Source organism: Chelonia mydas, chromosome 10 (genome assembly GCF_015237465.2).
Source record: "Chelonia mydas isolate rCheMyd1 chromosome 10, rCheMyd1.pri.v2, whole genome shotgun sequence".
In the NCBI taxonomy this organism is placed as follows: Eukaryota; Metazoa; Chordata; order Testudines; family Cheloniidae; genus Chelonia; species Chelonia mydas.
The window spans coordinates 75,108,658-75,122,213 of record NC_051250.2 but is presented as its reverse complement, the minus strand read 5'-3'; the positions used below and the strand labels follow the sequence as shown (position 1 = coordinate 75,122,213).

The window sequence follows — 13,556 nt, the reverse complement described above, 5'->3', positions numbered from 1 at the left end:
ACACATTCCCTATACCCCAGAGGGAAGGGAAATTGGTGTGGGAGCTAACAGATGGTCATCTGAAAGCTTCTCATAACAGGGAAAATGTCAGCTGGCTAGTGTGGCCAGAAATTGGCTGTTTTGAATTGCTTGAGTTGTGCAAATGAGCTGAGTCAGACATCAGAATTGTGTTTGAAGCTATGTTAATTGGATGTATTTTAGCCTAGTGCGGAAACATGTTAGCCTGAAGCATAATAGGGTTTTTCAGTCATGTTTAGCTAACTCAACTGAGCTAACATGCTTGAAAAACACACCCTTTTTGCCAATCAAGACAGGTTTTCCTAGGTTTTCTTGGAAAGGGCAACTAGCAGGAATTTTAGGAGAGGTTGGAATATGTTGTGCTGGAAGCCATATTGAAAACCCTTATTCAAGGTTAAGAAGATTGTATTGCTTAGGAAATCTACTTTAAATGCAGCAACTGCATTTTGATTTTAAAATTCTGGTTTTAATTATATGGAATGCAGAGTTTAGACATGCAGAACTAGAAATAAGTTTTAATGAAGAAAATTTAACAGCACACAGTATGACAGCACAATCACTTACAGAGTTTGGCAGTTTTCATGTTCATTCTTCATCTAAATTTAAACAATATTGCTTCTTAAAACACTCTTTTTAGTTAACATATTTCTCCACAATTTGAAAATTGTAAAACATAGGCAAGATATGCATATTTCTCATACATAACAATGATGTAGAACATCCCTGATTAAAGTGCAAACCTCAGCTCAGCCTTAACCATGAAGCAGCAACCAGCAACTCCATAATTGAGTCAATTTTCTATATGAAAGTGTCCTCAAGCCCCAGAAGAAACCAGGAGATAGCTAAGCAGTGGTTGCCACCTGCTGGAAAGTTTGTATTACAATACATTCATTTTCCACATAATATACATCCAGCTCCCTAATATAGCACAGAAAGATTTTTGCATGATCTTCTTTTCCTTGTATATTTTTCTTGGTGTTAACCAAATAAATGCAGAAATTAGCTTGACCCTTAAAAACCCAGCAAACAGTTTTTGCTTTAAGTTCTAATGGAAAAAAAGTTTCAATCCAACCTAACTCTAGATCAATGTTAATGAATTCTTGCCCTAAACTATTTATTAGTCTAACAGATACTCCTGGTGTGTCTATTTTAATGTAGTATTTTCTCTTCAACCCCCACTTCCCCAAAATTTACTTGTTGGCTTTCCCTTGCAACGTGAAACAGCTTAAAAAACAAAATGTGTGATAACAGAGGGTCAAATACAGGAATGAGGTAATGAATTTGAGTTTTAAAAGCTCACAGCAGAAATCTTGCATATCTTAATGAGAACATGAGCAATGACAGGGTATTACTGCACCCTTCTCAAAACAAATTAAAGTTTATCATGGCACTTTACAGTGACGTTAAAATTAGAAGTTCACAGATTCTGCATAGCTGCCTCAGTAAAAATCAGCTAAAAGCCTGTGACAAATATAACTGAGGTTAATAATTTGGAAAATGGAAATCAGGGATATCAACAGGAAATGTGTTTCACAAAGCAGGTGCACAATAACCCATACCCTGCAGGCAAAAGATCAGATCATGCCAAGTAATTGTCAGTATTGGTTCACAATGATTTGCAATAAGAAGGGCTGGAACATTATTGGATTGTGTTTTGTAGTTTTTGGGGGGTTTTGTTTAAACAAAAGCTTAGGTTACCCCAGACATTTCTACATTCGTTGGATAGGTGGTAGCCTATAGCCACAGGTTTTACCAGCCCCAAAGGCCAGCTCAGAATCACAGCCTAAAACTGATATTGACTGCCTTTTCAATGACACACATAGCAAAGTAAATACTATCTCGCAGAACAAGAGAAGGTAGATCAGACTAATGTGCTACACCTCTCAGGGGAGTTTTATCAAACAATAAATAGGAAGAGGGAGTATGAGACTTGTGGGCAAAATCTGTAAGTCTGAAAAATCACACTGAAACTCAGTGGTGAACACAGAGCACAAGAGGGTGAATATACCATAAGACTACTCAGTGAATTTTTATGCCCTATGCATTCAACTGGTAGGTTTAACTAAATTTATCTGAAGCCTTATCTAGTTCCTTGACTGAGGGCTGGTCTTCACTACAGGGAGATTGACGCTGCTGCAATTGATGCAGCAGGGGTTGATTTAGTGTGTCTAGTGAAGACCTGTTAAAATCAGCCGCAGAGCGCTCTCTGGTTGACCCCGGTACTCCAGCTCCCGGAGAAGATTAAGGTAAGTCGACAGGACAGCGTCTCCTATCGATGCAGTGCAGCAAAGACACCGAGATAAGTTGACCTAAGCTAGGTCGACTCCAGCTACATTATTCACATAGCTGGAGTAGGGTAACTTAGGTCGACTTACCCCGGGAGCGAAGACAAGCCCTGAGCTAAATAAGGCCCTTAACTCCTTCAAATCAGGCACAGCAACTGGATATGATAACATCTTGCCAGAATTTCTTAAGCACCTTGAACCAAAGTCATCATAGTGGCTCATTAAATTTCTATATATGGGTCATTATTGAGAAGAAGCTACCATGAGCTACCATGTCAAGCAAAGGTTATAGCCATTCTCAAACCGGACAAGGACTCCTATAACATGGCAAGTTATCACCCAGTATTCTTGCTCTCAGCGTGTTTCAAGGTTTTTAAGCATTTGATCCTCAAACGAATCGCTCCAGAGCTGGACGATGCCTTGGAGGTTACGCGGGCAGGGTTCAGGAAAGGACAATCACCTGTGATCAAGTCTTGCCCTTGACCATCTTTCTCTAAAATCATTTTTAACAAAATCTAAAGATAGGAGCAGTCTTCCTGGATTTGACCGCTGCTTACGACACGGTTTGGCACAGAGGCCTTCTGTGTAAACTCTCTCAAGTGGCCCCGCATTGGGTGGTCGAAGCAGTAGATCTCTTCCCCCAAAACAGGTGGTTCAGAGTACACGTAGACAACCGTTGCAGTTCCTGGAAGTGTCAGATTAATGGTCTTCCTCAAGGTTCAGTTCTTTCACTAATATTATTTAACGTGTACATCAATGACTTGCCAGTAACACTCTCACGCAAGTTTATCTTCGCCGATGACATCTCATGCAATTTCCAAGCTCAGGTCTTCTCAGAAATTGACAAGATCCTGAATGATATGAAGCTCATGGCAGACGACTGTAGTTAATGACGCCTGCAGCTAAGCTTTGCCAAGATAGTTTCTAGCATATTTCCTCTGCTTAATGCAAGCAAAAGCCACGAGTTAAAAACTATCTGCCCAGTGGGTTTTGACCTGCCAAGGCACCTGTGGTTATCCCTGAACTGGTTTTGAACAGGACAGGGCAATTGTGCGGCCAATCTCTTCAAATGGGATTTCTCTAACAACCTGCGATGTAGATGCAGTCAAATTCAGACTGTGTTGCATATCCTTGACGAGTGCCCGCTGAGTAGTAATCAGTGGTTCACAGTCAAACTGGAAGGGCATATCAAGTGGGGTCCCGCAGGGATCAGTTCTGGGTCCTGTTCTGTTCAGTATCTTCATCAATGATTTAGATAATGGGATAGAGACTACACATATAAAGTTTGCGGACGATACCAAGCTGGGAGGGGTTGCAAGTGCTTTGGAAGACAGGATTAAAATTCAGAATGTCTGGACAAACTGGAGAAATGCTCTGAGGTAAATAGGATTAAATTCAATAAGGGCAAATGCAAAGTACTCCACTTAGGAAAGAACAATCAGTTGCACACAAACAAAATGTGAAATGACTGCCAAGGAAGGAGTACTGCAGAAAGGGAACTGGGGGTCATAGTGGATCACAAGATAAATATGAGTGAACATGTGAGACAGTTGCAAAAAAAAAGCAAACATCATTCTGCAATGCATTAGCAAGAGTGTTGTAAGCAAGACACAAGAAGTAATTCTTCCACTCTACTCCATGTTGAGGTCTAATTTAACATGGAGTATTGTGTCCACTTCCGGATGCCAAATTTTAGGAATGATGTGGACGAACTGGACAAAGTCCAGAGAAGAGCAACAAAAATGATTAAAGGTCTAGAAAACGTGACGTAGGAGGGAAGACTGAAAAAAATGGGTTTATTTAGTCTGGAGAATAGAAGACTGAGAGGGGACATGATAACTAGAGCCCTGCATGGATATAAAATTTGTATCCGCAGCCAATCCACGATCCACAAAAATGGTCTGCAGATATTCACATCCGCAGATGCAGACATCCACAGATATAAAGTAGCTATCCATGAGTTTTTGCAAGGCTCTAATGACAACAGTTTTCAAGGACATAAAAGGCTAACAAGGAAGAGAGAGGAAATTGTTCTTCTTAACTTCTGAGGCTAGGACAACAGCAATGGGCTTAAATTGCAGCAAGGGAGGTTTAGGATGGACATTAGGAAAAACTGCCTGTCAAGGTGGTTAAGCACTGGCATAAGTTACCTAGGCAGGTTGTGGAATCTCCATCACTGGAGATTTTTAAGAGCAAGTTAGACAAACTCTTATCAAACAGCTATCAAATGGCTCGGCACACTGTGCATATGCTGAGAGACCTGAAGCCCACAAAAAATCTTATCCATCGGATATTTGCACTTCCAACATATATAACACAATGTGGTGTTTAAATCTTCTCAATGGAGCCAGGTCCTGAGTGGTGTTCAGCACCATTCAGGATCAGCCTTTCTGAAAGACCAGTAGCAGGCTACAAAAATGCACTTCATCACTCTTTTCAAATCAGAATTTATCAAACTACTATAAACATACAGACAATAAGAAGTATAACAACTTATCATACCAGGGTGGTCAAGGAGTTTCTTTTCATATAGAGTCTCTCCAGGTACTGCAGACCCTCATCTTTCAATAATTCCAAAGGAAAATGATGCAGATTTCGGTAATTTAAGAACAAGTTCTTGTGCCTTTCCAGCTTTGCCTCAGAGATCATTTTACAAAGTTCTGATGCCATTATTGACTTTGTCCCAGGCTCCACATTAGAGCTCTACATCTTCTGAATGCACACCCATTCTAAAGAGAAAGCAAGAAAAAGAAAACATTGTAGCAATGAGATACTCCATGTTGTTCACATTAGTTGTATTGAGTAAGGAACACAAGCCAAAATAGGGAAAGAACAAGTTGAAGACTATTTAGATAAGTTGGCAGGGCCTGATGGAATTCTTCCTACAGTACTTAAGGAACTACCTGAAGCAATCTCAGAATCATTAGCACTTATCTTCAAGAACTCAAGGAGGATGGGTGAGGTCCCAGAAGACTAGAGAAGGGCAAACATAGTACCTAATTTTAAAAAGGGGAACAAAGAGCACCTGGGGAATTACAGACCTGTAAGCCTAACTTTGAGACCTGGAAAGATATTGAACAAATTATTAAACAATCAATCTGAAAGCACTGAAGGGATAACAGAGTTAAAGGGAATAGCCAGCATGAATTTCTCAAGAACAAATCATGTCAATCCAACCTAATTTTCTTCATTGACAGGGTTCCTGCCTAGTGAATGTGGGGAAGAAGTAGATGTGATATAACTGGATTTTAGTAAGGCTTTTGACACAGGGTATGTCTACCAGCAACTAGACACTGGTGGTTGGCCCGTACCAGCCAACTGGGGCTTGTGGGGCTGCTTCGTTGCTGTGTAGGACCCTGTGAGGTGGGAGGGTCTCTGAGCCCAGACTCCACCCTGAGCCCAAATCTACACTGAAATGAAACAGCCCTGCAGCCCAGGCCCCACGAGCCCGAGCTGGCCGGCACAGGTTTTTCTTTGCTGTGTAGGCATACCCACAGTCCCACATGACATTCTCATAAGCAAACTAAGGAAATGTGGTTTAGATGAAATAATTATAAAGTAGATTCAAAACTGGTTGAAAGACTACTCAAACAGTAGTTATCGATGGTTTCTATCAAGTTGGGAGGGCATATCTAGTGGGGTTCCGCAGGGGTCAGTTTTGACTGTGGTACTAATCAATATTTTCATTAATGACTTGGGATAATGGAATAGAGAGTATGCTTACAAAATTTGTGGGTGGGGATGAATGGGTGTATGGGGGATGGAAGGTGCTATATGGCCAGGTGGGGAGGATGAAGAGGTCTATGGGGGGGGAAGAGAGGTGCTGCTTGGCCAGGTGGAAGGATGAATGGGTCTATGGCGGGGCGGGAGGTGCTGCATGTCCTGGGGGGCGGGTGGATGAATGGGTCTATGGAGGAGGTGGGAGGTGCTGCACTTCTGGGTGGGGGGGACGAATGGGTATATGAGAGTAGGAATGCAAAGTTCTTCAGTTAGGAAGGGAAAAATCAAATGCACAACTACAAAATGGGAAATAACTGGGTAGGTGTTAGTACTGCTGAAAAGGGTCTGAGGGTTATACTAGATCACAAATTGAGTATGAGTCAACAACATGATGAACTTGCAAAAAAGGCTAACATTCTGACATGTATTAGCAGGAGTGCTGTACATAAGGCACAGGAGAGAACTGTCTACTCAGCACTGGTGAGGTCTCAGCTGCAGCACTGTGTCCAATTCTGGGTGCCACAATTTAGGAAAGATGTAAAGAAATTGGAGAGAGTCCAGCGGAGAGCAACAAAAATGATAAAAGGTTTAGAAAACTTGACCTATGAGGAAAGGTTAAAAAAAAGGGGGGGGGGGGCCTTCAGGTTTGGGGAAAAAAACAACAACTAGAAAATGAAAAGTGCTAAGGTAACAAAACTAAAAATCAATCAAGCCTGAACACCCACATACTTCATTTTACTTCTGCTGTATAGTGTTAACAAATAGAATTCTGTTTACGCTTCCTTCTACAGTGCAATACTATCTTGACTAGCACTGCTATAAATAGGAATTTATTTAACAAAAAACAGGTATCCAGAGTATTAATTAGGAGCCTAGCTTAGGCAGTCTGTTCAACTGTCTATTTTGCCAATGTGCCAGGGACTTATGCAGACAAGTGTACATCCATAATGAAAGAACAGACCAGGGGGCTATCAGCTCCAGCCTACCAACAATATTTTCTGTTTTCTCGCTTAACTTTTTCTTGATGGAGGCATTTTTAACCACGAGTAGTCCTGGAAGATGACCAGCTATCCAGAAATCAATGTGAACCTTATCTACAGAACAGTAATTGTAAATGCAACTTTATATCTCAGATAAGACTAGGAAGTGGACTCCTTGTATAGATCAAACTACTTTATCAGTTTCAGTAATGCTCTTGAGCTCCAGAACAAGCTTTCACAGTCCACATTCTTCTGTAGAGTTAGATAACTATCTTTTTTGTAGGCCATTCAGAAATGCTAACCACAGCTCAGACATAACATCCCTCATGCACTTCAGTGCCCTTCACCTCCAAATTGGCAGCCTGAGTTATGGTCAAGTCATTTCTGAAAAAGAGTCATAATGTGTGTTCCCTGTAAGCTGCACGCTTGTGCAGCTGCCCATGAGACCTTCAAATGCTGCGCAGCTGATTAGCAGAGTGCACACAGCCAGCAGCATGGGTTCAGGTGCCCCTTCCCCCCATTGCTCCATCCTGCAGCTTCTCCTGGGACCCTCCTGCCGGCTGTGCAGACGGGGTGGGCGGGGGAAGGTGCTGAGGTCAGGGTGTCCCCCTTCCCCCACCCCTGTACCCCATCTCCACAGAGCAGGGGATAGGGGACACAGCCTGACTCAGGACTTAGAGCTGCTGCGGTGAACAGTGAGTGAGTGTCTTTCTTAAAGAGACAGTGCACTCTTTCTGAGATTTCCCCAGCAGCAAGCTCACACAGTCTCTGTCTCTTTCCCTCTCACACCCACATGCTCTGTCTCTTTCACACTCACCTCCTAACACATACTTATATTATTGTTGTTGTTACTTCTTTTACTTCCTGCCATCCACATATATTCCCTGTAATTTTATTCTTTCAAAGTGTGTTATTTTAGTGTTTTGACTGGTCTATGCATTTCATAATTTTTATTTCTCTTACACTTAAATTTAATTCTTTGAGTAGTGAATTCTAAAATGCCTAACCTGTGCTGGCTGGAGTAATTATCCTATGGTAACTTTTATAAAAATATATATTTAGGTTTTTTGTTTCTACTGATGGCGCACATCCGCACATACCTCGATGCAAATAAAATTTATTCCACACATAGATAGAAAAAATTAGAGGGAACATTAGTCATAACTATTTTATGGCTGTTCAGTTACCTGTACAAAGTAAGACAGCATCAGTCCAATTCTAAGTGAGCCAGCATCCACATCAGAAACAGCATTACTATAATTGACAGTTCATTGTAGGCAATCTTAGGGCACGTCTACACTGGCAGTGTTACAGTGCTGGGAGTTACAGAGCTGCTCAGAGAGCGTTGAAGGGAAACCGCTGTTGTGTGTTCACACTGTCAGCTGCCTGCGCAATAGCGTGTTCACACTTGTGGCACTTGCAGCGGTATTCGGAGCGGTGCACTCTGGGCAGCTATCCCACAGAGGACCTCTTCCTCTTCTGCCACTAAGAGTTGTGGGAAGGCGGAGGGGGTTGCAGGGCATCCTGGGTCCTACCCCAATGCCCCGTGATGCATTACTTTGCATGCCAGCAATCTCTGTGCTTCCGTCCACATTTGGCACCATCTTTCAATGGTTGGTGTACTGCGTGCCCTGCCTCTTCGGGCTACAGGAATGGATCTAGAACCGTTAACCACTATGCTGCTCACACTGACCAACGCGTCACGAGTGGCAGTGAAGTTATTCCTTAAACTACAAAGGCAAGAGGAGTGTGATGTTGATCTTGCCACGTGTAGTAGCTACAACATGAGATTGCTTGTGGCATTCACGGAGGTGCTGACCACAGTGGAACGCCGCTTTTGGGCCTGGGAAACAAGCACTGAGTGGTGGGATCACATCATGATGCACGTCTGGGATGAGGGGCAGCGGCTGCAGAACTTTTGGATGAGGAAAGCCACATTCATGGGACCGTGTGATGAGCTCGCCCCAGCACTGCAGTGCAAGGGCACAAGAATGAGAGAGGCCCTGTCGTTGGAGAAGCGCGTGGTGATTGCACTGTGGAAGCTATTACAGACTGCTACCCCATCGGTCACTAACCAGTTCAGAGTGGGAAAGTCTACCGTTGGACTCATGTTGACGGAAGTCTGCAGGGCCATTAATTGCATCCTGCTCTGAAAGACCGTGACTCTGGACAACGTGCGTGACATTGTAGATGGCTTTGCACAAATGGGCTTCCCGAACTGCGGAGGGGCGATAGCTGGCATGCATACTACTGTTCTGGCACCAGACCACCTAGCCACCAAGTACATTAATCGCAAGGGGTATTTCTCAGTGGTTCTCCAGGTGCTTGTGGATCACCGTGGGCGTTTCACATACATTAACGCAGGCTGGTCTGGAAAGGTGTATGACACGCATCTTTTGGAACACTGTCCTGTTCAGGAAGCTGCAAGCAGAGACTTTCTTCCCGGACAAGAAGATCACTGTAGGGGAAGTTGAAATGCACATTGTGATCCTGGGAGACCCTGCCTACCCGTTAATGCCGTGGCTTATGAAGCCATACACAGGGCAACTTGACAGTAGCAAGGAACGGTTTAAGAACAGGCTAAGCAAGTGCAGAATGACTGTTGAGTGTGCTTTTGACCATTTAAAAACCCGCTAGCGTTGCCTCTGTGGGAAGCTGGACCTGGCCGATGACTAATATTCCTATGCTTATAGACGCATGCTGTAAGCACCATAATATTTGTGAAGGGAAGAGTGAAAGCTTCACTCAAGGATGGTCTCAGCACCTGGAGGCTGAGTTTGAACAACCAGAGACCAGGGCTATTAGAGGGGCGCACCTTAAGGCCATAAGGATCAGGGAAGCCTTGAGGCAGCAATTTAAAGCTGAAAGCCACTAATATTTATTGCTATGCTTGGGAGTGCAGTGCTTGTAATGCTAGGAGGGGATTGGTGTAGACAATGCAATATGTGGGTTTAACATAATTGTATGTTGCTTTACAGGGGTCTTTTTGCTTTCATTTAATAGAATAAAGATGGCTTTCAAACCATCACAATTCTTTTATTAAAAAACAACAATCAGAGGAGAGAGTCAAACCAAAAAAAAACAAACAACACATCAGCAGTAAGTGGAAGAGGGGAAGGGAAGGTCCCAGGAGGAGGTGGGATGGCTAAAGATTTGTGTCTGTTCAGGGATCATATCCAACCTTCTCCTTTGGAGTAAAATGCAGCAGGTACTGTATTTCCGCAGGGCCAAACTGCAGCGGGATGGGTGTTGAGCGCACTGGGAGTCCGCAGTGCTGGATTGTGAGGGGGGAGGAGTGGAATGCCACGGGTGTAGACTGGAGCCAGAAGGTTGATAAGAGTGTGCTGGCGGTGTCTGGGGGGAGCATGGAAAAGTTTTGCGACAGCGGCTGCAGGGGAGGGCGGGGCCAGAGCTGCTCGGTTTGCAGAGCTAGTATCGCCTGAAGCATGTCTGCTGGCACTCCATAACTTTTAAGAGCCGCTCTGTGGCTTCATTCTGGTGTGCCGCATTCTCCTTTCAATCCCTCTTCTCGCTGTCCCGCCACTCCTTCAATTCCTGTTTCTCAGTGGCAGAGTGCATCATTACATCACGCAGAAAGTCCTCCTTAGTTCTTCTTGGCCACTTTCTAATTCTGTGCAGCCGTTCAGCCACCGATAACAAAGAGGGAGGCTGGGCTCCCAAAGTCATCTCTGTGAAGTTTAAATGCAACATTTTACCGAAGTGCTATTGTTTGCAACACAAAGAACACTGATTCAGTGATTTAAAACACAGCCACTACTCACACACCTATCACTAACTGGCAGACCCAGGCAAGCACACATGAGCCACAAGACCCCCCAAAATGGTGAGTAGTTGTAGAGGCAGAGTAAATCACTCTTCCTGGACCCTGCTATACACTGGACACATGGCTTTTGGGGAGAGCCAGCACTGTAGGGGGGGGCCTGATAATCATTCCTGTCCCCACACTTTCCACAGGATGTGATCATTATGGAAGATATCTCACTGCTTAGCATGAGCAGGGAATCAAGGGAGGGTCTTCTCCAAGCCAGCGGCTTCTGCCCTGGCACCTATGCAGCATGCCTGTGTGCAGCAATGGTCTGCCCCACCTCCACCCCGGGACAGTACAGTAGCACAAGAAAGTTATCGTTAATGGGGCAAGAAACAAAGCAGCTCTGTCGAAGAACCTGTGGCAGTGGATTGCCCAGTATCTCCAGGAGAGTTTCCTGGAGATCTCTGAGGGAGATTCCCATGAAGTGAGGGAATCAATCAACAGCCTGTTCCACCGCTCAGACTAGGCATGCAGTGGGAGACAAGCCTGCTTTCTGCAACCTTCCTGCCCCCAACAACTCGCTTCAGTGATTCCCAAAATCAAATCCATTTATCAGGAGCCTCCTCACCAGTTTGTGCTTCGCCAACATCCAATAGCTGTGACTGGGTAGCCTCCTCCCAGGTAGAAAAGAGCTCCTGGCTGCGTGCATCTCTGACCTCCACGTCATCCTCTGCCTCTAGATCCCCCTCCACATTCTCGTCCAAGATTTCCTTCTCCTGGCTCGGTCCACTTTCAATTGGCATGGGAGCCACTGAAGAATCCACAGTGGTCTTCTCAGTGGAGGTGGATTCGCCACCGAGTATCGTGTCCAGCTCTTTGTAGAATCGGCAGCTCGTGGGCACAGCACGAGACCAGTGGTTTGCATCCCGCACCTTGTGGTAGGCGTTCCGTAGCTCATTCACTTTGACCCTGATCTGCAACGAGTCCCGGTCATGGCCCCCTTCTGTCATGCATCGTGAAATCTGTCCGTAGGTATCATAATTCCTACAGCTGGAGCGCAGCTGGGACTGGACAGCCTCCTCTCCCCAAATGCTGATTAGGTCCAGCAGCTCCAAGCGGGGGATCGCCCGGTGCGTGAAGCAGGCATGGTCACCTGGAAAGATGCATTGAGACCACTGCATGCATCACCAAGCAAACAGGAAGGGGACTTTCAAAATGCCAAAGGAACTTATGGGGTGGGGATGACTGTTGGTCACCTGAGAGCAGGGCAGTAGAGTTCAAACCGATGACCAGAGAGGCAAGAACAGGCATTGTGGGTGTCAGGGTTCCTTCCCCACTCTGAACTCTGGGGTACAGATGTGGGGACCTGCATGAAAGACCCCCTAAGGTTATTTTTACCAGCTTATGTTAAAAATTCCCCAAGGCACAGATTCCCTTCTTGCCTTGGGATTGCTGCCACCACCAAGTGATTTAACAAACAAATAATCAGGGAAAGGACCAGTTGGAGTCCTATTCCCCCAAGCCTACACCCCTTTCCTGGGGAAGGCTTGAGCATATATCCTCACCAATTGGTTACAAAGGGACTACAGACCCAAACCCCTGGGTCTTGGAACAATGGAGAAATCAGTCAGGTTCTTAAAAAGAAGGATTTTACTTAAAGAGAAAAAGGTAAAAGAGTCATCTCTGTAAACTTAGGCTGGTAGTTAACCTTACAGAGTAGCCGAAAATTCAAAGAGCACAGAGGAACCCCCTCTAGCCTTAGTTTCAAAGTTACAACAAAACAGGGATAAACCTCCCTCTAGCAAAGGGAAAATTCACAAGTTGAGAAAACAAAGGTAAACTAATACGCCTTGCCTGGCTGTTACTTACAAGTTTGAAATATGAGAGACTTGTTCAGGAAGATTTGGAGAACATGGATTGATGTCCGGTCCCTTTGAGTCCCAAGAGCTAACGGCCACAGAAAACAAAGAACCCAAAACAAAACCTCTCCCCCGCCAGATTTGAAAGTATCTTTTGTCCCCATTGGTTCCTTTGGTCAGGTGCCAACCAGGTAACTCAAGCTTCTTAACTCCTTACCAGTAAGGAGGAATTTAGGCTACCCATATGGTTATGACAGTGGAACACCTCCCAGAGCCCAATCGCAGCACTGTAATCGACCACGGTGTCTACACTTGCACCACAGCGCTGTAGCCCTGGCGCAGAAAGCTGTACGCCTCTCGTTGCGGTGGTTTTCTTTAAGTGCTGCAACTGCGCAGTTTCTGCACACTAAGTGACTTGGCAATGTGTACACCTCTGGAGTTACAGTGCAGAAAGGTGCTTTACTGCACAGAAACTTGCCAGTATAGACAGGGCCTTAGACAAATGAAAAGAGAGATAATTGCCCTCACCCCTAAAGATGGCCAGTAAGGCAACATATATGGGAAGCTTACATTTCTAGTGCCCAGGCTTTCCCAGTTTAATGGATAGAGAGCTTCATTCTCCAGGACTCTAAACCAAGCATGTCTCATCAACATCAAAAAAAATTTTCTCTTAAAAAATGCATTAAAAAACCTCAGGTGATGTAGTGAGAGAATACTTATGATTATTACTATAACATCATGTTCCCTGTTACAAGACATGACCATAAAAAGCTCACTATCAAAAGTAGCCATGTCTGATGCAGAACACATTTTAAATATCTCAGACTGTAGATTCCATTTTTCTCCTATGTTATGTACATTTCTGAAAGCATGAATTGGCCTGTAATGTGGATTTCTTACTTACAAGCAACAAAGACACAAAAGC

At 44.4% G+C, this 13,556-nt stretch overlaps 1 protein-coding gene across 3 annotated transcripts in view; it reads right to left on the bottom strand.

Annotated features, from left to right (window-relative positions):
* LRRC28 (leucine rich repeat containing 28) overlaps nt 1–13,556 on the bottom strand; it is an 86,918-nt gene that overhangs the window by 70,775 nt on the left and 2,587 nt on the right. For 2 of the 3 annotated variants that reach the window (XM_037910241.2, XM_043523661.1), the window contains exon 2: nt 4,806–5,032. The exons of the other annotated variant lie outside the window; for it this stretch is intronic. In XM_037910241.2, the coding sequence (XP_037766169.1) occupies nt 4,806–4,973 (168 nt within the window). In that variant the 5' untranslated portion in view covers nt 4,974–5,032. The remainder of the gene's footprint in view (nt 1–4,805; nt 5,033–13,556) is intronic. 3 annotated transcript variants of the gene reach the window in all.